This window comes from Furipterus horrens, unplaced genomic scaffold, assembly GCF_987537825.1.
Source record: "Furipterus horrens unplaced genomic scaffold, mFurHor1.1.pri manual_scaffold_2, whole genome shotgun sequence".
Taxonomy (NCBI): Eukaryota; Metazoa; Chordata; class Mammalia; order Chiroptera; family Furipteridae; genus Furipterus; species Furipterus horrens.
In genome coordinates, this window is record NW_028327172.1 from 111,841,165 (window position 1) to 111,867,735 (window position 26,571).

The 26,571-nt window shown below is 35.6% G+C and overlaps 1 protein-coding gene across 7 annotated transcripts in view; it reads left to right on the plus strand.

Moving 5' to 3' along the window:
- Window positions 1-26,571, plus strand: part of PDLIM5 (PDZ and LIM domain 5) — a 214,953-nt gene that overhangs the window by 145,483 nt on the left and 42,899 nt on the right. For 6 of the 7 annotated variants that reach the window (XM_090266309.1, XM_090266308.1, XM_090266312.1 and 3 more), the window contains one exon: window positions 25,638-25,825. In XM_090266309.1, coding sequence (XP_090122435.1) covers window positions 25,638-25,825 — 188 coding nt within the window. Of the gene's footprint in view, window positions 1-15,167; window positions 15,285-17,312; window positions 17,448-18,171; window positions 18,304-25,637; window positions 25,826-26,571 lie in introns of all 7 variants that reach the window. The other variant, XM_090266317.1, reaches the window with a different exon arrangement.

Below are 26,571 nucleotides of genomic sequence, written 5' to 3' on the forward strand. Positions count from 1 at the left end.
CCTGGTCATTTCAGCCCAGGTAGGGACAAATTAAAAGGGCCATTCTAGATCCAGCACTTCCTTTCTTCTCCCTTCCATAGGTGTTGATCTTAGAGGTACTTATTAATAAGCACCCTCTGTGCTAAACTTGGTCTTGAAATTTGCTTTCTGAGAACCTACTCTGCAAAAGAATCATAGTCTTTTTAAAAAATTATTTTTGTTTTAATTTTTTATTGAATTTATTGGGGTGACACTGGTTAACAAAATTATGTAGATTACAGGTGCACAAGTCTAGAGCACATCACCTATGCACTGTATTGTCTGTTCACCACCCCAAGTCAGTTCTCTGTCCATCACCATTTATCCCCCCTTTACCGTCTCCTATCTCTCCTCACCCCACCCCTCCCCCCAGCAGTCACCACACTGCTGTTGGTGTCCATCCGTTTTTTCTCTCTTTTTTCTTTTTTGCTCAGTCCCTCCACACATCCTTAGCCCCACCTCCAGGACAGCTGTTAGCTTGCTCTCTATCTATGAGTCTGTCTCTATTTTGCTTATTAGTTCATTTTGTGGTACATTTTACACAATGGAATACTGCCTGGCCAATAAAAAAGAAGGAAATTTTACCCTTGTGACATTATGGATGGACCAGGAGGCTATCATACTAAGTGAAATAAGCCAGTCAGAGAAAGACAAGTACCATATGACCTCACTCATGTGGAATCTAATGTGTTCATTAGATTCATAATTTTTTAGATCCCCATTTGGACCTCAGTTGCATGGGTTCTCTTCAATGTGGTTCTTGTCTTCATCTTGTCATCATTCACTCTTTCTTTGTCACCTGTCTCTTCTCCTTATACCTTCAACTCATATCATAAACAGAATTTAGGGACATCTTTAAAGTGAGGGATGCCAGGTAAGTTAGCTTGAAAGGTGTGTGGAAGTCAAAAGGAAAGGATATTTGTTTATTGCATCAGAAATGTCCTGGAGTAATGAGTAGGTAAAGGTATTTAGAAATCAAATATAGTCAGGGCTATGTGAATGAATCAGTGGAATGAGAAGTTTTCAGATAGAAAAGTAGGATTTACTCTGAATAAATGTAATAAGCACTTGTAAATGGTAAGCAGCACTTAATAAAATATGATTTTTTGTGTTATAATTTTTCATATGCAGCATTTTAGAATCAAGTGTATTAGTCACTTAATAAAGTTTATTTGAGACCTCTGCTGCTTTCTTCATATCCTTAAAAGTTTACCTCTTGATTCCCTCCTGGAAGAGATGCTGCTGCTGCTGAGTAGCCTTTGGGAGTGTGAAGGGTGATAACACAGATGTTACAAGGCCAGGAGTGTGCTTTTGGGGGACTAAGGATGCTAAATGTAATCCTCTGAACAATTCCACAGATGGAAGAATCACTGCTTCTCAGATGCCAGTGATGTGCCACCGAGGACGACGCTGAGCGCAAAGGCTCCCTCTTCCAAGATTCCCTTATCCCTTCTGTGCCCCCCTCCACAGCAGAAATACTGTTTTCACTCCTGGAGTAATATACTTTTTTACTTTTACCCTTTTTTTGGCACCCACCTCCTTTTCTAATTTCTTTTATAGATATTTGTCTGTGTGTCCTAAATCTCCAACTAGAGTGGAGCTCTTTGAAGACATGAGTCTTAGTATAATAAAGTTGGAAAGAAAAGGCATTCTAATAGGCATTTCTTCCTCGATGCAACCGTAGCTGTGTAAGTAAAGCTTTGTACAGTCAATATATAAATCCACATTTATAAATGGAAATTCATTAGAGATCTATATGTAAATATAATTATAATATAAAAATATAAATATATAAAATTACAAATTCAATTTGAAAGTGGGTATTCGGATGATAAGGTTCATCTTGGTGAACTACTTCTTAAATTTGACATGTAGTGTATTAGCTTAGGCTACCATAGCAAGATACCACCGATTTGGTGGCTTAAACCACAGAAATTTATTTTCTCACAGTTCCAGATGTTAGGAGTCCAAGATTAAGATGTTAGCAGGGGTGCTTTCTGATGAGGCCTATCTGGCTTGCAGATGGCCACCTTCTCTCACTGTATCCTCACGTGGCCTTTCCTCTGTGCACACAGAAGAGCTCTGGTGTCTCTTCCTTTTCTTATAAGGACACCAGTCTTATTGATTAGGGGCCTGTTGTTATGAGTTCATTCACCCTTAACTGCCTCCTTAGAGGCCCTCTCTCAAAATACTTTCTAAAATGTATTTGTCCACATTTCTTCCCTGTCACATTGGGGGTTAGGCTTTCAACATACGAATTGGGAGAGAGGCACACAATTCAGTTCATAACAGATACCAGCTGCCTTTCTATACTAATACTCAATTTGACAAATGAGTATTTTAAAAACATATTTCTTAAGTAGAATCACTGACCTGGACCCAGTTGGAAGCATTGTTGTTACCTCTGTTGTGGTGCCACTTTTACTACTTTGGATGAAAGGCATTTATCTCCTTGTGCTGTATCCCTAACTAGAGTATAAGCTCTTTGAACACAAGAGTTTTAGTATCCCACCACATTGGGCACTAATAAGCACTAAAAAGTGGTTCCTAATTGTGTATAATTACAGATTTCTCCAATTCCCTAATTGTTGAATTTTAAGAAAATTGTTTATAGCATTGATATACACAACTTAAAAAAATTATTTATTGAATTTAGAGAGAGAGCGAGAAAAGTACCAATTTGTTTTTCCATATATTTATGCGTTCATTGGTTGCTTCTTGTATGTGTCTTGACTGAGGATCGAACCCACAACCTTGGCTTATAAGGGACAGTGCTCTGACCAATAGAGCATCCTAGCCACGGTATCCAAAACTTTTAATTGAATATAAATTCAGTCTAAGGTTGTATTTTCATAAAAATGCCAACACATTAATATCTATAGTGAAAGTAAAGTAGAACAAAACCTAAGTCATTTAAAAGGAGAATATTTGTTGTGTTTTGTGAAATCTAATTGGCAAAAGTTGACACATTTCCCCTGATGATACCTGCTAAATATTCATGAAAGACTTTTTAAAAAATTAAATGAAAATTTGTTTTTGATTTCATCTTTGTTTATGTTCTTGGTCTGTTTCAATATGAATAGCTCAGTGACTCTTGAGGGGAGATAACATGTGACTAATTTTAGAAACAGGCAGGTGAGAAATTTAGTGCTCTGTTTGGAAAATCCAGTACAAATAATTTGATCATTACTAAGGAAATGTTCGAAGTTAAGAGTGTAATCTACAACATTGATTAAAAATAAGCAACATCAGGACTTCCAGTCAAGATAGAGGTGTAGGTAGACACATTTCGCCTCCTTGCACAACCATGGAAAGATTTACAACCAGATCTCAAAACGAATAATACCCAGAACTGTCAGAAAATTGAGCTGTATGGAAACCTGAGAATGAAAGATTTAAGGAAGCCACATTCATTCAGTCGGGTTGGAGGGGCAGAGCTGCGGACACTGAGCAGAAAGGTGGTGTGGGGCAGAGGGGAGGCAGCAGCGGAGGTAGCAACAGAACAAAGAGTCCCACATTCATGTGTGGTGGATAAAAATCGGGAGGGATACTTTGGGATTGAGTGATTCCAGCCACAGGCCACCATACAGCCCAGGGTTCCAGCACTGGGAAGATAAAGTCCCATTACCTCTGGCTGTAAAAACCAGAGGGGGTTGAAGTGGCAGATGAAACTGCCAATTTTTCACCACTTGAAGGACCAACTGGAAGGACACCAGTCACATATGGGAGGTGGGTGAGGTGACTGGAAGTGGGGCAAGCACCAAGCAGGCCTCCAAAAGCCAGACAGCAGCATTGTCCCCTCTCCAAGCCCCCCGACCCCCACACAGAGCCACAAAATGGTGAAGTGGATGGCCCTGCCCTGGTATCTACCTAAGGCTCCATGCCACACAGTTTACAGGTGCCTTTGCTACCTAGGCCACACTACTAAAATGGGGAGTAAAAGCAGCTCTACCGAATACACAGAAACAAACACAGGGAGGGTGCCTCATGGTCCAAGTGAAAGTACAGAACAAAATCCCAGAAAAAGAGCTAAACAAAATGGAGATAGCCAGCCTATCAGACGCAGAGTTCAAAACACTGGTGATCAGGATGCTCAGAGAACTCATTGTGTATAGCCATAATAAAGGGAGAAATGAAGGCTACACTAAGTGAAATAATGAAAAACATATAGGGAACCAACAGTGAGGGAAAGGAAGCTGGGATTCAAATAAATGATTTGGAGCAAGAGGAAGAGATAAAAGAACAGAAAGAAACAAGAATTAAAAAAAAACAAAAACAAAAAAAAACGAGGAGAGGCTTAGGAACCTCTGGGAGAACTTTAAACATTCCAACTGAATTATATGGGGTGCCAGAAGGAGAGGTGGAAGAGCAAGGAATTGAAAGCTTATATGAAAAAATAATGAAGGAAAACTTCCCTAATTTGTTGAAGAAAATAGACATACAAGTCCAGGAAGCACAGAGAGTCCCAAACAAGCTGGGCCCAAAGAGGACCACACCAAGACACATCATAATGAAAATGCCAAAGGTTCAAGATAAAGAAAGAATCTTAAAAGCAGCAAGAGAAAAGCAGAGCGTTACCTACTAAAGAGTTCCCATAAGACTGTCAGCTGATTTCTCAAAAGAAACTTTGCAGGCAAGAAGGGACTGGCAAAAAGTACTCAAAGTGATGAAAAGCAAGGACCTACAACCAAGATTACTCTATCCAGCAAAGCTATCATTTAGAATTACAGGGCGGATAGAGTGCTTCACAGACAAGGTAAAGCTAAAGGAGCTCATCATCACCAAGCTATTATTATATAAAATGTTAAAGGGACTTATTTAAGCAAAAGAAGACCAGAAATATGAACATTAAAATGACAGTAAACTCACAACTATCAACAACTGAATGTAAAAAACAGAAACAAAAACAAACTTAAGCAAACAGCCAGAACAAGAATAGAATCATGGATATGGAGATCATCTGGAGGATTATCAGCTTGGTGGGGTAAGGGGGAAAACGGGGTAGGAGGAAAAGGTGCAGCAATTAAGAAGCGTAATTGGCAGATGCAAAATAGACGGGGGGGGGGTGGTGTTAAGAATATTATCGGAAATGGAGAAGCCAAAGAACTTATACATATGACCCATGGACATAAACTAAGCGGGGGAGCTGCTGGAGGGGAATGGGGATACCGGTTGGGGGGGATGGACAAGGGGTGAAAAACTGGGACAACTCTAATAGCATAATCAATTAAATAAAAAAAAATAAGTAACAACAGCCATATTATTAGTAACCTACTAATAATGGAAAGCTAGCCAACAATATGTCATTTACCAGCATAGAGAATTATGGGAGGCCATAGAAAATTTCATTAAAAGATGATTCTAAAAATGTATGGTTAAGATACATCATTATCAAGCACCATACAATTTATTTTAAGTTAAATGGTGATTTTCTTGATCTCACCCTTTTAAGACCCTTTTAAGATATTTTCCTACATAGTACAATATCGAATAAGCAGATTAAAATTTTTCATGCTTAAATATAGGTCTGTATAAATAAGTATGTAGTAGTATTTTAGTTCAGCAAAAAGATACTAAATTATCGTGATGAAAACATACTTTCTATCTGTCTTTTATGTCTCGTTAAGGATTGTTGGTTTTGATTTTTCCCATATTTAAGAATAATAAATAATGGATTTTCAGTTTTCAAACACTTAAAATACTCATTAAGAGGAGAGTGACTGCTTCTGCCTTTAGAATGAAAACTGTTCAAACTCCAGTTACATTACACAAAACTGAAACAGTTATGGGGAAAAAATATCCTCTTACACCTCTTACAGCTCTCTCATAGTACTAAATAATGTCCCCAAGTTCTAGCTGAAGGCTGTCAGAACAGATCTTAAGTGACTTGTAATGAAACCTATTCTGCGCATTCACTGAAAAACTACATAAATATTTCTAAACAACTCTTTTTACAGCAAGTTTTTAAATCGTTCTAAGCTTGTTAACAGATATCATACAACCCACATAGGAGAAGTTTAATGAACACACACAGTTTGCGGACCTGTGCCATGTCTTTGTTATTGCTGTGTTTTATGCGTATAGTGGGCTCTTATTGCATATCCTTATTAAGACTCGTCATTTGAATAAATTACCTGAAGTTACTATCTCTCATAAGCTATGCAAAGAAATCAAATCTTTCCCTAGTCTCATATTCTTATATATTTTTATGAGGTAAGAATTTAAGCATTGAATTTACCTCAAAACATAGAACAGCAGAGCCTCCACAGCATAGTCTAGTTTTCAAAAATAAAACAATATCAGCCAGATATAATTTTTTAGTTGATACCATCATATACATTCCTGCAAATATGTTCACCAACCTGGAGAAAATACCACAGGCCAAAATAAAAACTGGTGTATATCCAAGCAATAAGTTTGTCTATTGCAAAATATAGAATATCTGTAATTTACTTTACATTTTCTTCTGGTTGATTATACTATTTTATGCAAATGCTTGTGTGGTGACTGTAATGTAGAGGTCGCCATCTATTGATCATAAGTAATTACTACATTTAGCTTGTGAGAGTAGTACTTTAAAATTACTGAAGCAAGAAACAGAGTTCCTTTTTTACCGTATATATATTCACACAGCAATGGTGTAATTCTCTGTTTAATTATGGAAATACTTGTGTACTTTTCTCAAATTGAGCTGGGAATACTACCACTTATGTTTAGGAACAGTCATTCTAAATATGCTGTTTCATTTGCTAGACACCCCAAATCCTATGATCCTCTATCCCTCACCCCTATATCTACAAGGCATAGAATTTACATCTTTGCAGTAATCATTATTCTCCTCTTCAAAAATTGACTTTCATAGTCCAGAACATACACTAAGGTGCTTAGAAGTTTTATCAGATCAGCTGCACTTCTCTTATAATGCTGTTTTGATAAATTCTTTCCACTTTACCTCTAGAGAGATAAATAGCACAACAAAATTATTTTATTGAGTTAAACCAGAAGATAAAAGAAACTTGCCTTCTTGACTAAAACTCAATATTGAAGACACCTCCTGCAGTTTACTTTTTTAAACTCCAAAAGAAATTACAACTTATCCCTGGCTGTTACGGCTCAGTTGGTTGGAGCATCATCCTGTAAATCAAAAGGTCACATGTTCGATTCCCAGTCAGGGCATATACCATATTACATGTTTGATCTCCTGGCAGGTGAGTACAAGAAGGCAACCAGTCAATGTTTCTCTCTCACATTGATGTTTCTCTCTCTCTCTTTCTCTCTCTCTCTCCCTCTCTCTCTCTCTCTCAAAAGCAATGAAAAATTTTCTTGGGTGAGGATTAAAAAAAAAAAAATGGATGGGATGTAAACAATCTGGAGTACCAAGTTTCTCTGCTGTATCCACAGCATTTAAAAATAAAAAACAAAAAAGATTAAAGAAAAAAGGAAATCACAACTTAAAACAACGATTAGGAGCATTGATAATAGACAATTTTTTTTACCATGCTGGAAGGCTTAACTTTCTGCCTTTGCCGCCATTCAATTTTACATATTTCAGTCAATTGAAAGTTTCAGAAGCCCAGGTTTTTCTACCTTTGTTATATGCAGAGGTGTTTATGATGATAGTATGATTTTTTATAATAGAAACTTAAATATAGTATAAAACCTATGACAGGTATGAATATTTAGGCATCTTAGTTTTCCTTTTCTTAGTCAAATTAATGAACTGTTTTCAAATTATATGAATTTTAAAAGCACTCTCAACCTCCATGTCCCTCTCTTCTTTTGTATATCTTTCATTTTATATCTATTAACAAGTATATGGTGGGCGCTGCTTCTGTGTCCAACTTTACTGATAGGTATTTATCTTTCAGATGCACCTAATTACTTCTGAAGTGTCTGTGTTTATTTCTTTGACTGGAGACTTTGTTAAAGTGAGGATGACACTTATGCATTTAATTTTTCTTCACACTTTAATTCTTTATCCCAATTGCCTAAGGAGTTCACAAGAAAAAAATGTTTGAGAAAATTTCTGAAAGATTTTAATGGCTTCAAGTACTTGTATATCACTGGTTGAATCGGTGAATTTGAGATTTTAATATAAACAGGCAGCACTTTTAAACTTGATTACAGCAGTGGAATCAAACATCTCATTTAAATCAGCAAATGTCTTTGCAGTGATATTAACAGGGATATTGAAGCAGTACCACATGAATGTTAGAAAATGTACATCCATACATGAAAAAACAAAACAAAAAACATTTAAATGTGAAAAATAAAGCAACCAGACAACATTAGTTCAAGAGCTAAAAAAGTAACAAACTAAAGTGATGCTCAGAGATATTATGAAATTAATAAATGTTCATTGTTGAAAGATAATAAGTGAGCAAATAAAAGTCACCCAAAACTAAAAAAGCTTTGGTTTATTTACATTCTGGAGGGAATTGAAGCCCCAATTAGAAAGTGTGTTGACATGAACTTTCTGTAGTATATTTTTCTCAGTGATTTATAGCTCAAGTATGTAGAGAACTTACAAGTAAGGCTTGCTGCATAGTATTATGTGTATTTTTTAAAAAGTCCTGGAGAATGGGGAAGAAAAATAGAAGACTGGGAACAGGTAAACATAGTATTGATTTCCGAAAAAGAAAAAATTTAACTTTTTTACTATAAACTAGTTTGACCTTGAGAGCAATAAAAAAAGGAGGGCGGAATCACCAAGACCCAAAATTAAGATCGCAAGGAACAAATCACATTCAGCTTAATACATTTTGGTTAAATGGGGGAGGTGTTAATTTTAAGTAATCAAAGAAAGACTCTTAAGATCTCATTGAATTTAAAAATGAAATGAGACTAATGTCTAAGTGTAGATTCATAATAGGTTGAAGAAATTTGACCAAAGAATATTTAAAGGATCAGTCAGTGACTTGTATGAGGACCCCTACAGCTTACTGCTTAAATTTGTGTGTACCATGAAGCAATGAGGAATAGAATATATGTTCCATAGCCAGAAGTATATTGGAAGTCTAGGAAAATGTGCCAAATCTAGTTTTTTAATATAGAGAACAAGAGAAAGAGAAAGAAAAGTTTAATATAGTTATGTGGAATTTATATCAAATCATTCTTACTCTTGTAGGACATATTTGGTGGAGGGGATAAGATAAGCAAAAGCAAATGTAAAAATTAGGGATTTTTAAAAGAAAAATAAGCCCAATATGAGTTAGTTGTGTTATATGGCTCCTAAAATTATAAGACAAGCAATATAGTTCTCTTCTGCACCAGTAAAATCTCATCTGGCATATATTATATTTAATCCTTGGCATTAATCTCTGACAATTGCATAAATAACCCCAAGAAAACCAACTGAAAAATTATGGGATAATTAAGCTGCCTTTGGTCAGAGGCAGTTACATGAATAATTGATTGTAGCTGTTAATATGGGCTAGTTCCTTGACCTAAATTCACAGCTAAATCTTTTCTCTAAACATTCTCCCTTAGTCGCAGCCCTCATAGATTAGCAGTGGTCTTTACTCATGTTTATTTTATATTGATATATAAAATAAATCCAATAATCGCCCTGTAGGTTGTGTTAAGCCAGTGGTTCTCAACCTTCCTAATGCCGCGACCCTTTAATACAGTTTCTCATGTTGTGGTGACCCCCAACCATAAAATTATTTTCGTTGCTACTTCAGAACTGTAATTTTGCTACTGTTATGAATCGTAATGTAAATATCTGATATGCAGGATGTATTTTCATTGTTACAAATTGAACATAATTAAAGCATAGTGATTAATCACAAAAACAATATGTAATTATATATGTGTTTTCTGATGGTCTTAGGCGACCCCTGTGAAAGGGTCGTTCGACCCCCAAAGGAGTCGCAGTCCACAGGTTGAGAACTGCTGTGTTAAGGGATTCAGATTCTTGTTCTAATTAAATAGAATCTAAATATAGGATTTTTATTTTATTTATTTTATTTTTCATTTATTTATTGTTTTTCTATTACAGTTGTCCCACTCTTTCCCCCATTTCTCCCCCTCCCACCCAACCCACCCCTTCTCCCTCAGTCAATCCCCACCTCGTTGTACATATCCATGGGTCATTTATACTAGTTCCTTCACTTAACCCTTCCCCTACTTTCCCCCCTCCTCTCCTCCCTACCCCTAAATATAGGATTTTAATCATAGGAGTAACACCTGGTGTATGTTTTTAAAAGAAATTCTGAATACTATGGAAAAGTGATTGTAAGGAAGAAATCGTGAAAGCAAGGCACTAGTTATATGTATTCCCTTACTTCAGGCAAGAGAGGATAGTGGCTTATGCCATGGAGATACTAATGGAGATGCAGAGAATTGGATGGGTTTGTATTTTAGAGGAAGAACTGACAAGAATGTGGAGATATGGGGGATTATGGGGATAGATAATGGAACATTGCTGAGTCAGTGAATCTGGTAAGAATTAATTCTGTTGGTAAGAGTCAATAAAATTGGTAAGAGTCAATTCATTATAGTAAAACTATAGAATCAAGAGGTAGAGGAGTGAGTTTACAAAAGGTGTTTCTTAAAATCCGGATCTTAGACATGTTATACTTGTTGATAAGAAAATGAAGGTTATGAATTCTGGAGTGCATGGCTAAGGTATTCCAGGACTAAGACAACTTTAGGAATGATCATTGAGATGAAGAAGTCAAAGAATTTAGCAATCAGGTTGTTCAGTGATTCAACATGATAACGTTGAAGTCATCAAAAAAGGTTATTGGAATGGAGTGAAGAGATCGGCAGTGAGCCAGGCGCTAACGTAAATAGTGGGTGAGGTAGAGGCAAGAAAATGCATGAGTAGATAGATGGTGAGCGGGATAGTCTGATGACATGAGTCTCCAGGGACTTGGGGTTTTGGAGGATCAAAGATGACTCATAATGTTAGAAACAGTGATGAGGAGGAGCTTGTATCATCTCCAGGTTTATAAACATATGGGATATTAAAGAAAAGGAACCTCTATTTGAAGGAACTACAAGGAAGATATAGAATGAGAGAGGGTTTTTGAGAGGGTTTTTGAGGGCTGAGAGGGTGGGAATTGATCAGGTTAGGCGATATGTGAAACAATAAAGACATGGGTCCAGGAGATGATGGATGACCCAAGGGGTTTTCGCGTCTGGTTCTGGTGGGTGAACAGGATGGCAGTGACGATGGGGCTGGTCCTTATGGTCCACCTGAAGAAAGTGGACATTAGAATGTACACTTTGTGAAGGCGGGAGATTAAAAGGGGCGATAAAATATGTGAGGATGCTTGGCATGAAGTGGCAATTCAGATATTTTGTTGAATGAATGAGTGAATGTAGTGTGTGATTGAATGGCAGAGCTCAGGATATATGATCCAGGATACTTAAAGATCATGTGGCATTTAGTTTTGTTCTCTACACTCTCACTGTTGCATGAGATGCTGTGGTGGCTTTATTAAGACAGTTGGCTTCTCCAGCGACTCACAGTGGGTGGCTATTAAACAGTAAACATTCATACAGACTCATTTGTATTTTCAAATAGGTAACAGATTGACTGAACACCATTTATTAAATACTGTATCCTGAATCTGAAAAAAATACCTTTATAATGTATAAATTCTTTTTATAACATTAGGATCATGTTAATACATACTACAAAATGGCAGGTTTTTGCTCCATAGAAGAAGCTATTTTTAACTGCTAGAAATCGCTGAAATCACTTATAGGAATAATCCAGTGAAGAAATTGGTGATTGAGGGAGTCAGGCATTTATCAGGGTATTATTCCAAGTGATTTTTAAGTTGATATTATACCTTAAGATATTTATATTATATTATCATTTTAGATTGGCATAGTTTAATATATGCTTATTTTTTCTTATCTTTAGACCCCATATTACATTTTCTTTAAAGAGATCAATAAATAGTATAGATAACTGAAGAGTTCACATAATATTAAGATAGGACATTTAATGATGGTAAAATCACTGGGGAAAGCAACAGCAGAGAAGCATATCAGAGTTAAGGCAGAGTTTGAAAGGTATGAAGAAAACGGGACATTATCAACCAAGAGTAAACTCTTATCCCAACACACATAAGTTCCAGTTCCGTCGGAAATCTCACTTTCTGTTTCCTTTTTTCCTTGCTTTAGTAAAGTGGAAAGCACCAAGAAAAATCATTTCCTGTGTCAGTCCTATTTCTTTGCTCTCACAAAAAGTAAACCTCATTTTGGGTGGTTTTGTCATGTTTGATAATTTACTTCATGATCTTCTCTTAAGCTCGGATAGCCGGTCCTCTCCCCTTCCCTCTGTGCAGAGCAGGACGCCCCTGCGTGCTCATTTTTAAATTCTCTTCAAGATGCCGTCCAACATGAATGCAGAGTTAGTAAGCCCAAATAATTTTAGACTGCTGTAGATTCAAAAGCTATTGAAATCAATCAATAAATTTAGCTTGTGATTAAGAGTATCGAAATTTCCAACTGCAGTTTAGTTGATTTAATTTTCGAGAAGGGAAGCCATAGTTGCAAGTGAACATGTTGATCGTTAGGCAGCCAGCAGAAGGTGCTCATTTTTCCAGATGACTAGAGATTTCCTTGGCTAAAATAAATAGCTTTGCTATGCCAATGAACCCCAAAAGTTTAGACTTTTGACCCTGGTATATTTTACTCTCAGCTTAGCAATATTATTATATGACTGTTTGCTTTGTGGAAGAGTGAAAATACTGAGGAAAATTTTATTGTTTTCCTGCTTTATCTGCTATAAAACACATATTTTAAGGTTTCTGACTTTCTCCTCTTATTGAAAACTTGCCATGTGGTGATGCAACAAGTCACACTGATTATTTTATAATACTTATATGGAGAGTGAGGAGACATTGAAATTTTTAGTTGGAAATGATGTTTTCATGCTGCAGAGGAAAGCTTCATTCTTTTTCAGGTATTTTAAAGGTGAGCTTTGTGAAGAAGTTATGTTTATATACCTTACATATCATTTCACCAAAGTATGGATGAGCCAAGTTAACATTCTGAAATTTTATAATTGGTGGAGAGCTTTAACATCCTGCAACCAGGCATAGCCAGGAAAATAGTACGTAAAAAAGGCGAGGGTATAGAGTTGAGGCACAGAAGACAGGAGCGGTCATTTGGGTCATAACAGAAACTAAGTAAAATGAGGAACACACACAGAAAGACAACGCTCATGTACAAGTCCACCTAAGATAAGGTCTCCAAAGTGGTCAGGTTTGTAGAGACAGAAAGTAGAATGGTGGTTACCAGGGGTTTGGTGGGAGGGGGAAATGGGGATTCTTTAATAGGTACAGAGTTTCAGTCCTGCAAGATGAAAAAGTTCTGGCGATCTGTTTCGCAGCACTGAGTATACTTAATACTACTGGACTGTACATTTAAAATGTTTAAGATGGTAAATTTTTTTATTACCACAATAAAAAGAAAATGAGGACTGCCAACTATCTATTGAATTTAGCCACAAAGAAACCATTTGGATAGCATGTGGTTTTTAGAGGTTGGGGAAGGAGGCCTACCGGATGGAGGTGGTGAAGAGTGACAGGAAGGTGAGGAAATGGCGGGCGAATACATGAGTAAACTTATTTCACAGAATTTGGCTAATAAGTAGAATAGGAAAGCGATGGTAGTTTTGCTCTTCTTGTTTTTAAGAGAAGCTATAGCATTATGGATAGGGACGTGAAACATGCAGTGGAGAGGAAGAAATGGAAAATTCGTGGGAAATAGAGATAGAGCAGTTGAGGCTGCTGAGAAGAAGGGAGAAGATGAAATGTACAGCACAAGGATGTTGCTGTTTGACAGCTGCGAGGACTGTGCAACAGGAAGAGAGGTCCTCTCCCTGGTCCTGCAGGGTGGTCAGGATGGTGAGTTAGACATGCAACTTTGTGGCTGCATTAACCTGGGCAGACTGCTAACACGGGTTCTCCACAGGAAAGCATAGAGAGACAGTGCAAAGATTGTGCAAAGAAAGGTGCAATTGCAGAGAAAGATGATGCACAAATAATTCTTTGTTCATTTTTCCTGAGAAAAGCAGGCCAAAAGGCTGGAAGCCCGAATCTCCAGACATATCTGGGAAGGAGAAAGCGTTCATACCTTTCTGGTGAGAAATGAAAACTCACGTAACAGACAAAGCAAAAAGTCTGGACGCAGCAAAGATGCTATTAGTCAAAGCTGCTTTCAACCCTAAAAAGAAAAATATTAGCGAATGGCAGAATGAGAGTAGGTATTGATGTCTGTTCCATATGAAATGAGCCTACTATTTCTTAAGCCTAGTATTTTTAGAGACTGGCTAAACAAAGGAATAGGTAATAAGTGTGTAACACATGGGACCTCTCCCAGGTGCATTTGTTTGGAAATCTTGCTTTTGAAGATGTTTCATCAGAAACGTGAACTTGATTCTCAAGGAGCACTCATTTTCCAGTAAACATAGTTCATGGAGGTGTTAGCAGACTCAACTTCAACTCCCTTTTCTTACCTGTTCTCATTATGTAATAATAATGTAGACATTAATAATTCTTTAGAACTGTATTTTCTTTACTTTTTATATTATTGATAAAAATACTCAAAACAATTGAAGGGAATATTTGTTGTGTAACCGGATAAAATATTTATATCAACACAAACAACATCCAAATAATTTCAGATCTGCAAACTCAATTCTGACTTGAATGGAAATTCCTACTTGCCTTTTTGTAGTACACTATTCAGAAAGCTGCCCCACAAGATGCCAGGAAGCATTTTGTAGTAGAAATGCTACAAGTTCCATCTGACTTTTTACTAGGTATATGACATTGGACAAGTTAATTTCTTGGAGCTTAAGTTTCCCTGAAGCATGTAAAATACACAGTGTGCGGGAATTCCCATCCACCTTTCTTCCCCTGTAATCATAATCTTTTATCACATAGAAGTAGCCATGTTAAAAAAAAATTGGGGAAAAATGGCCTGTATTTGGTGGTGGTGAGGATGTTGGTCTTGGTTTTAACCTTATACAGATATGAAGTTAAATAAATAAATAAATAAAAGGAAAAGGTGGTATTTCACAAATGAAAGCAATGTTCATTTAAAAGGTAGTATAGATAATAAATGTCTGTACTTTTCATTAATATTTCTTTGCCTTGTTTATTTTACTTCTGAAAACTTAGGATTGACAGTTCTCTGGAGGAGCTACCTAAGAGTGGACCTCACCCACCTGCAACTTCTCAGGTTTTACGAATTGGTAGCCAAGCAGCCACACTTTCTAAAATAACTACGTATTCTAGGTAGTTTTTCTTCTTGGTATGTCTAAATTTTAATGCTGGTGGTGAAATTAAATACTAAAACTGTTTGACTTAAAAGAGAAACTGATCGTAGATTACAGAACTTATATCATTAATACGTAGACAGAAAACTTGGCGCTCAGCCTTGGAACACTGCTTTACACAGCATTTATATTTTTCACTTTTTGTTTAGATTCCACGCTCTAATGTAGAGTCAGGAAATCTGTGCCTTTTAATTTATTCACTATGACTTGGGAAGTCAACTTCCTTGAGCTTGCCATAAGTCTACTTTACTAATTCAAGCATTCACCTCTAAAAAAAAAGGAGCGACTGAGATCATGTTCCAGGTACCCAGACATATTTTAAAAGTATTCAGGTTAATTCTTCTTATAAGATTTTGTTAGACTCTTCTGATGCTATATTATAATATGATGAAAGAAATTCATTACAGTCTCCTATTTTTTTCTTAAAAGACAAGAATAATTTAGCTGATGTTTTATTTAGACTGACACTTCTTGTTATTATTCACCATTACTTCCCCCAAATATTGTAGTAGCCATTGCCTGAAAGATGCAAAGTAATTGAGACACTCAAAGTTGAATTACTCAGTAACTTTATTCTTCCATTTGACATGACACTCATGTTACTCTGCTCTGCCACTGATAGCACCTTTCATTTCTCTTTCTAGCCCCCAGTCTGTCTTTCCTAGCCATTCACAGCAATTGGTAAAACATGACCATACAGTTCAGTTCAGTTACAGACTTGCAAAGTAATTTATACCTAAAGTTAAACAAATTTTTATAATATTTTTGAAATGTCTTGCTACCATTTCTTTAATTTGACTTCTCATAGTTTATAAAGTTATAGCCCATGGAACAAGGTATAATCAGATGCTTCTGACAGGGAGTAGAGACTTATGTCAACCTCAGCTGTAGACATCTGAGCTCTCATTGACCTGGGGTGCGTTTGGCACATACTTTCTTTGTGTTGGAAGTGGACACTGTTACAAATTTTGAAAAAAAAGTGATCATAGTACAGTGAGAATGTTCATTAATAACCTGTAGTCATGCATGAAGAAGAGGTACTACAGGTTTTACACTATGCATTTTAGACTTTCTTTTTACTTTACTTAATACAAAAGAAATTCTCAATTTTAATTTGATAATGCAATTTGGAAATCATTACAGTCCTAATGATGGAATGTTAATTCCTGTCCAGGTGTTTGGCCTTTCCTGAAAAACCGAAGGAAAGGAATTATTGTTTCAGATAATAAAGAGTTCTGAAGATAAAATTTTATACCAACATTTTAAATCTTTACAGAGCAAACCGAAAAATAGAATTGTAGAACATCAGCACAGAATGTGCTGTTTTAGTCACATTCACTGTCACTGTAACTACTTTTTATTTTACAAAGGTACCTGCCCTTCACAAACAGCTTTACTCTCAGTATTTTAAACGATTATTTCTTGTTCATATAAATACGTATTACTGCTTTTGAATAGACAGCTGGCTGTACCTACTTCTCCTGAAAATACAAGTCTCATTAAAATGTCAAGCTCTTAGAGTGTATCTTCTCTAAGGGAAAACCCTTTATGTAGAGACATTTTGGAAAAATCAGCATAACCTCTCTTCTTTCCCTGCTTGCAGAAATTCAAACTTCATTTTTAAGTTTATTTACTACCTAGTTGTTGGCAAATCAATCTTCAAATGTGTGTTGTTGCATGATATTGATTTAATTTTAAATAGGATTAGAGACAGTGAACTTAAATACAGTCAAAAGTAGTTGTACCTCAAAAATGAGTTTTATGGAGGATTATAGTATATCAAATTTTAACTTCTGAAAAGAAATTATAGCAAAACTAAATGAGTGGCATGAACTCCGGTTGCATTTCTGACATATCACACCTGTGTAATGTCTAAATATTAATATAAGATGGTTGCTGCCTTATATTTGTTATGCTCTCTCTTCTCACTTTCCTTTTTGTTCCTCTCCTCTGTTTTCCTTTCCCCTATATATGTCAATTTAATCAGCTCCACGAGAAATGTGGTGACAAGTTCTCTGGAAGTTTTTCAGAATTCCTCTACCTTCTCTCCTGCTAGATACAGTGCTGCGGTTGTGAGCAGAGCAGCTGCTAGCGTGTCTGCTGTGCTTGCTGCGAAAACCAGGTAGAACCGTGTGTACTATGTCTGATGTGATGCCAGTGCTTTTTGCTGCCTTACATGTCACCTCAAAGAAAGCATATCCATTTGAAACAGCCACAGCTCTGTTATGAGATCTTAATCATATTGTGGACATTTTTTCTAGGTTTTAGATATATTCCACAATGTTTAGTACTACTGATTTTGCTTAATGATCCTTTTACTGCCATTTGTCTATGATAATTCTTAGTTATGTGGATTAATTACATGCTGTGTGCCTATTGACTTTTGGGGCTTTATAATTTGTAGTGTTTATATCAGGAACAGAACCAGATAGAAATAGGTATTTTAAGTTTCTATTAGTTTTATCTTCTCCCACAAACTGATTATATTTGAGAGTGACATAAAGTGTAGCTATTCTTTGTGACACAGCTTCTTCCCAATAAAAGAATAAAAACATTTTAGTTTTTGTGGGTTTTTTAATTTATATATAATTTCTACTAGTCTTTTATAGCTTCAAATGCCTTCTAAACTACGTTTTGGTGAAAATTTAATCAATTCTAGGTCAATGAGGAAAATGATATAATAGACATAGTTCTTCTTTTCATCCTCTTTCTACTACTGCTCAGTTCTGTCTGTCTCTATCTTTCACTGCCTTGCCCTGGAAATGTTTCTAATCAGACTGTAAAAACTACTTTCTCTTCTGGTAGTGTGATTTTTCAACTTAAAACTCTTTCTAAACACCCGCCAGGCTCTCCAGTCCTGAAAAGTATCACTCACTCCTGGATGCACTTTGCATCAGCCCTGTTTCCAAGCCTTTAGCTTTTTCGTATCTCCAATCCTCGAGGAAATCGACTGGCTCTATCCAGGTTAAGAAAACAAGGTACTGTGGGAGCAGAATTCACAGCGGTGATTTGCTGTAAAAGCTTCTGCTTTCTGTAACACTTAACCACCATATTAACAGGCCAGATGCGAAAATCCTAGAGCTGATTTATGTCTGGTTTTAAATTAACTATGATTTCAATGCAATGCTAATAATGCACAAGTAGGTTATTTTGTATGATTATTAACTTGCCCTTTTAACCCCTTGTGACATATTTTATTAGCACACTTGCTGTTTGGTATGAAATTTTGAGTAACTGTGCAAGTATTTAAATTACAGTAGAACCCTGTTTCTTATTGGGTGGATGTAGCTACACTAGAATAATTAAATGTTTAGTAAGACATGCCTTTATACCTTTTGAAAAAAAATGATAAAGAATAACAAAATAATTGGTTTTGTCTGGCTACTATCTTACAGTTCTTGAATATGAAAGTTTTACTTGGGCCACATCTGGGAAATATTGAAACACAAAATTTAGTTTTTATTCTAAACTTAACAATTACAGCAAAAATTATTAAGTATAATATAAAAGATAAATACATCCCAGGTGTTCATTATTAAAGGTGTAATCTTAATGAAGTAACTGTATGAAATGATTTCTGACAGAACATCAAATTAATGGTAGAGTATACAACTCTGACTCTAATTAGTAAAAGTTTGATATAACATAAGCTCTTTATTGATCATATGTTTGCATCCTAGCTGTTATGAAGGTTTTCAATAACTCCAGGTAATATTAAGAGACGTATTTAAACAAAGAGAGAGAGAGAGAGAGAGAGAGAGAGAGAGAGAGAGAGAGAGAGAGAGAGAGAGAGAGAGAGAGAGAGAGATCATTGTACTTTTTGCTCTAAGAAAAAATAGCTGGCCATGGTTGGGTAGCTAAGTTGCCTAGTACATGATCTTGAATCGTCAAGGCTGTGGGATTGAGCCCCAGTGAGGGCACATACAAGGAGAAACTAATGAGTGCAAAAATAAGTGGAACAACAAATCGATGTTTCTCTCTTTTTCTCTTTCTCCATTCTTCTCTCTCTCTAAAATCAATACATAAAATATTAAAGAAAACACGTCTGAAATTATTTTATATTTGTGCAATTGAGAGTATTAAAGGAGCTGACATCTTTCATTGTCAGGGCTAAGCCTGTACAGGGACAGGTTACAGACCTCACTTGGAATAATCTTTCCACAAAAGCTCCTAGTGCATTTTTTAAAACTAAATGGCCCATGGTATGTTTAGATTTAGAACAAATGAAGATGAGATGAGGAAAAATACTCATTCTGTCCCTTCTCCATTTGTGGCATTCTGTTATCTTTGTATTCCAGTAAGTTATTTTCCTCTCACTGTTTAACAAGAAAAGAACATAAAAATTATTGGATACCTTGTTCAATTGGAAAATTTTAATGCTTTTCATTTATTATTGTAAAGTAGAACAATTCTATAACTTTTTTGTACATAGTTATTATATATAGGGCAATCTATTATCTTTCAGCAAGGATGAAGTACTCTAAAAGAAATAAGTTGCATATATTTTACCCTTCAAGTCAAGCATCTTTCTACTTAAGTAACCGTCTTGTTCAAACATCAAAGGCATGCCTGCAATTATGGACTGACTGAACAAGTGTTAGTAGTCATTATCATTAGTTTTTATTAACAGCAATCAGCAAAAGCTAAATATATTTAGATTTTGGGGAAAGGGAAATGGTCTTTACAAGGTAAGCTAGTTGACATTCTGGGGAATGGAAATGCAGGGTACCCTGAGGGGACCTTGCTAACTCAGTGAGTAGGATACAAAAAAGAGCAGCTGCTATAGTGTCAGAGATGTTTTATCTCTGATATTTGCTTTTGTATCACAATAAATTTTAAAATTACAATAAAGCATAGCATAATAATCAAATGTGTTTCTTGCCGTGATAGTATATGTAGCATTTTGAATTTTGGTACAAAAAGTTTAAGTTAAAGAATATTGGGCTTCTAGTCAGGATGGAGGCATAGAAAACAAGCCCCACTTTCGCACACAACTGTAGCAAAAACTAGAACTAGAGTACAAAGCAGAACTCTCAAAAGATCGACCTGTGTGGAAGTCTGACAACTAAGGATTTAAAAAACCACATTCATCCAGATGGACCATGCAACTAAGAGTAGTCAAAGCAGCTCTACCTAATACACAGAAGCAAACACAGAGAGGGTAACAAATGAGGAGACCAAGAAATACACCCCAAATGAAAGCACAGAACAAAACTTCAGAAAAAGAACTAAATGAAATGGAGATAAACAACCTATCAGATACACAGCTTAAAACACTGGTTATCAGGATGTTCCAGAACTCGCTGCATACTTCAATAGCCTAAAAAAGACCCAGGCAGAAATGAAGGTTGCATTAAGTGAATAAAGAAAAATCTATGGGGAACTAACAGTGGAGGGGATGAAGCCAAGAATCAAATCAATGATTCGAGACACAAGGAAGGAAAAAGCATTCAATCAGAATAGCAGGAATAAAAAAAGAATTAAAAAAAAAAGATGACAATAGGCTCAGAAACCTCTGGGGCATCTTTAAATGTACCAACGTCCAAATCATAGGGGTGTCAGAAGGAGAAGAGGAAGAGCAAGAAATTGAAAACTTATTTGAAAAAATAATGAAAGAAAGTTTTCCTAATTTGGCAAAGGAAATAGACATACAAGTCCAGGAAGCACAGAGAGTCCCAAACAAGATGGACCCAAAGAGGACCACACTAAGACACATCATAATTAAAATGCCAAAGGTTAAAGATAAAGAGAGAACCTTCAAAGCAGCAAGAGAAAAGCAGAGAATTACCTACAAAGGGGTTCCAATAAGACTGTCAGCTGATTTCTCAAAAGAAACTTTGCAGGCAAGAAGGGACTGGGAAGAAGTATTCGAAGTGATGAAAAGCAAGGACCTGCAACCAAGATTACTCTATCCAGCAAAGCTATCATTTGGAATGGAAGGGCAGATGAAGTGCTTCCCAGACAGTGTAAAGCTAAAGGAGTTCATCACCACCAAGCCCTTATTATATGAAATGCTAAAGGAAATTATATAAGAAAAGGAAGAAGATCAAAATGATGGACATTAAAATGGCAATAAATTCACAGATATCAATAATTGAACCCAAATAACTAAGCAAACAACTAGAACAGAAACAGAATCATAGGTATGGAGATCATTTGGAGGGTTATCAGCAGGGAGGGGGAAGGAGAAGAATGGGGGAAAGGTGCAGGGATTAAGAATCACAGACTGGTAGGAACAAAATAGACAGGGGTATTAAGAACAGTATAGGAAATGGAGAAGCCAAAGAACTTACATGCATGACCCATGGACATGAGCTAAGGGGGAGGATTGTTGAAGGGAATAGGGGTAGTGAGTGGAGGGAGGCAAAGGAGGAAGAATTGGGACAACTGTAATAGCATAATCAATAAAATGTACTTAAAAAATTAAATAGGATATTAAAAAAAATTTGGGAAAGCTCAAAAAAAAAAAAAAATGTAAAGAGAATTTTAGAAGGAAGGAGACTCATGACTCCTGCATGTCCTGGTTCTTTTGTAGAGTTTTGACAGAGAATTCTATAAAGTAAAAAGTTGTTTATAATTACACTTTCAGAAATATTCTTTTCTTACCACATCAGAGTCTGTGTATTAAACATTGAAACATTGATCATTAAACTTGTGCTATACAATTGGCTTTTTTTTAAAATCTAAAAAAATAATTAGAATAAAAGTCACCTCAAGAACATTCTTCAAACAAAATTTTTCTTTTAAAATAGACTTAAAATTTCCAACTGTTATCAATCTGCAGCTGAAATTTATTATAATAGTGTGGGAGAGGAATGTAAACTCAAGATAAATCAGGTTGCGGACACTGAAAGTGAATTTCTCTTCCTTTTTGTTTTTCCTCATTAGCTCAGTTTTTAAAAGAAATTTTGCTTTATTATTATTTTTTCCTCCATTTTCAGTTTTTGAAATAAAACCTTTGGTATTCTTGAAATGGAAATGATATAAATTTAACATTTTATTTCAGTGTTTGTTTGGCAGACTAGTGAAAATGACCATATTTGATTCTTAGTTTCTGTGGCACGAGTCAAGGGTATTTATGGATTTACTCTGGTTTCCTCATTAAGAGTCTTTTATAAAGCATTTAAATTTTGGTCAGAATTTAGGTATACATTAAACAATTTAAACTTAGAAAAAAGTATATGAGTCATTATTTTAGTAATAAGATACCAATATATTTTGAATAATTATGTCATACTATATTAATAAAGTAGTTGTTAATTTAAAATATTTTGCCATTAATGATTATTGATAATATTTTATTTTCAAATAAAAATAATATGGCCCATGACTTTATTGATTCTTTAATATTTAGTACATGATACCTAAAGTTTATGTATTTTCTTTAAATGGTAGATAATAGTTAAAAATTAGAAAGAAAAAAAAAGATTTGTAGAGACCTAGGCATCATATATTCAGATATGTGATCATCTATACAAAATCAATATTTGCTCATAACTACATTAAATGTTTTTAGTAAATGGCAGTCCATTTCCATGAGAATATTGAATTCTACTGATCAGTCTTGAATTTAAACATAAATGGAACAACTTTCTTGCTTATCACTTGAACACCCTTTGAGATTTAAACATTTTGGGACTTTCGGAAGAAAATATGTACAAGACTATCTACAAAGGAAACAAAAAATGAAAACTTTTTAGCGGTTATAAGATAATAAATGGGAATTTTAATAAATATTGTGTGTTATTTAAAATTGAGTTGGGGAAGCAAGCTTGTCTCTGTTCTCAAAAGCCTGAACCCAGACTATCACAAACTACATTTAGAAGTAAAATTATTAGTGCAGATTAGTGGTGTTTATTTACTAAGTGTACTTAATGCTATGTATTACAGGATGTATCATTTCTGAGCATATGCTAGGTGCTTAGCAGTGTGCTAAGTGCTTTACATGTATTACTGTATTGTATTTTGTTTATTTCTAACAATAACCTTGGAATCAAGGTAGGTAGTATTTTCATTTCATTTTATAGATGAAGAACTTTAAATAAGGTTAAGTAACATACCCAAGATCATAGTAAAGGCCCAAACCTTAGTTTTTAATGTAGTGGAGGAGACAAGATACATATTCTGTGCATTATAGTATGTTAAGCATTTTGTACATAATTATTTAAGCCTTGTGGAATTCTTATGAGCAAAGTATTATCCGCATTTAAAGTTTAGCAACTGAGTCTTAGAGAAGTGAAATAATTTGTCCCTCACAACCTTTTAAAAAGTGCTCATAACCATTATACTATAATACTTAAACTATTTCCTTTAATCTTATTTATCATCATCTTTATTGGTAATTGTGTCCAGCATTTCCATTAAGTAAGCAATCTTTCACTTTTTATTTATTATAAAAATTATTCAAGTGCTTAAATTTTTTATTTTGTGGTATGTTTAACATCAAACATGTTTTAGGTTTTCATTAAACTGATTAGAAATGATAAAAGAGGATGGCGGCTCTGTTGTACCTGAATTTGAGAGAACAATATTTCAAGAAAGTTTCAATAGCACTGGTATGATTTTTCAAAATGTTCAGTGTTGAAGGTACCCCAAGAACACCCCCAGGTTTGATGGTTCGCTGGGGGACTTACAGAACTCAGGATATAGTTGTACTTATGACTTAACATTTCTTCCAATGAAAGAAAACAAAGCAAAATCAACAAGAGAGAAAAGGTATTTGGGATCAAGTCTGGAAGAAATGAGATTCAAGTTTTCAAAAGCCCTCTCCCAGTGAAGTCACACAAGATGTGATTGATTCATTCCTACAGTGATGAGAGACAACAAAATGGGCAAAGTGTTGTCTACCAGAGAAGCTCATTAGAAACTAAGTACCTAAGACAAGGTTTTTATTGAGGCTCCTTATGTAGGCACCCTGTGCCTAGTTCATACTGAAATTCCAGACTCTCAGAAGGAAAGCAGGTATTTAGCATAAACAACATTGTTTATATAGTTTAGGCAGCGAGTAACTCTTATCTTTTAGAGAAAGTTTTATATGACCATAGGGAACTGTTTACGAGCCAAGTTCCCAAATGCCAGTCGAAGGCCAGCCTCACAAGCAGACCTTCCACAGGATAGGCCGCCTCATGCTTGCTTGGTTAGGTGTTATCCTAGGTTCAAGAGGCATTGGGGAAATTAGGCATTTGTGTTCATTTGTTAGTATAGTGGACATGATTGAATTTGAAATTTCTTTTTCTTGAAATAATCTCAACCTAAAAGGGTATTTATTTTATTTAAGTCATTAACGTAAGTATCCTGTCAATTTGTTGCTGCAGCTGCTGCTTTTAGATATTGAGGAAACGGAGTTTCTGTGCATAGAATTATCTAAGTAACCAGTACCTCAATTTTTATTGAAAAGTTAGTAGGATGTGATATTATTATTGCTATTGATATAATAACTGTTATCATCATACTTCAGTTTAGAGAAACAGTTACAGTGTTGTGTCATTCCATAGTGCATATTTTATCATTTGAGCTTTCTAATAATTTTTTTTGGAAATGATATGTAATCATAAATAACCAACAAGTGAGTGATAAAAGCCATATGATCTTCTAAGTGAAACTAGACCCAGTACAGATAAGGCCTCCTGTTATGCAAGTAGCTGTGATGGAGAACGGACAATGCCACTCTTGTCTCTTGCTTTCCTGTGTTATGAACACAGAACAGTGGATGTTCTGTTAGGCTGGGGGTGTTGTTTCTTGTTTCCCACTGTGTGGCCAGTGCATAGCACAATGTCTGGCAGATAGTAGGTGCTTAAACATTTATTGCATGAATTAGTGACTGAGTCTGTGAGTGAAAAGAGTGACTGGTGAGATGTCAAAGGAACTTATTCATAAAATACCAGAACAATTTGGGGAAAGGGAAAAAAACATGTGTGTTTTCATAGAGATTTTCAGGGATTCTTTAATAATTGATTATTTTAATCTGATGATTAAGTGTTGAGATAGAGAGGAATTAGAAATCAGCTTATTATTTAAATCAGCTTGTATTGGTTTTTCAGTAGCCTAATTTCTCATGTTAGACCTTTTAAAGAGAATTTCCGAAGTATTGAACAAAGGAAATCTGACTACTTTCTTTCCCTTTTTGTTTGTTTTGTTTTAAAGAGAGGCAGTCCCTGATCATAATTTTAGCGAGTTGTTGTTGTTTAAATATTAGTTGATTTATTATGATTTTTGTTTTCCTTAGAGATTTACTAGGTTGAAAAAAGAAACAATCATTGCTAGGTTAGCTTGCTACCATTTCACCAAAAATGTTTTCTTGTTTTCTTTCCAGCAACGCCCAGGAGCCTTCTCAGCACTTGGCTTCAGCAGTCGCTTCAGCACAGAGCTTGCCTGAGAGGCCGGAAGGCCCAGCCTTTGCCAGACCAGGGGTGGCCGGTCTCACAACTGCTACTGCTTTCAAGCCTGTGGGATCCACCAGCACTATCAAGTCACCAGGCTGGCAACGGCCGAACCAGACAGGTAGGCCAAAGAAATCTCTAGCTTTTTGCTTTTCTGAAATGTAATTATGAAAATGTGTTCTGGGATAGGTGATGGAATTAATTAGTGCAACCCATTCTTGAACATCTAAGATTTTAAAAGGACTGCAGAGAATTGCTGCAGCTGTTCTCCTCACTGAAGTGTTTTATAAACATTTTCTGTGTGTTGTTGCCATTTGCTGTTCAAAACTATAGAACTGGGCATGTCCTTGTTTTCCAGAGTACTCAGGAAGCATGTGTTGGATTGTAAATTTGGGATCTCATTAACGAACTATATTGTTGGAAGGTTATCCTGGAAAATATAACATTTTAGTTTTGATGATATATGCAAAATAACAACAACTGAAATGTTTAATGTTACCAGACAATTATTGAAGGAAGAATCTTCGATTTCTTGTCCTCTGAAAATTTACAAGGCAGAAGTGGAAGGAGGACATAGTACTACAAAGAGAGCATTTGAATGGTGTTAGGACGGAACAACTTAGGGTCTGGAAACCTGAGTTTTCATTCACTTCTACAGATGAATAGCTTTAGATAAAGTCACTTAAAAACCTCTGATCCTCAGTTTTCTGATCTGCAGAATGTAGGGAGACTAAATGATCTGTTCCTCCCAGTGTGAACAAAGTTTATAGTTATAGGACTAAAGTGTCTGTTTTAACAGGAAGATGGGACTCTACTTAAATGTTGCCAATCCCACACTCAGTTTGCAGTTCTACACACACACACGCA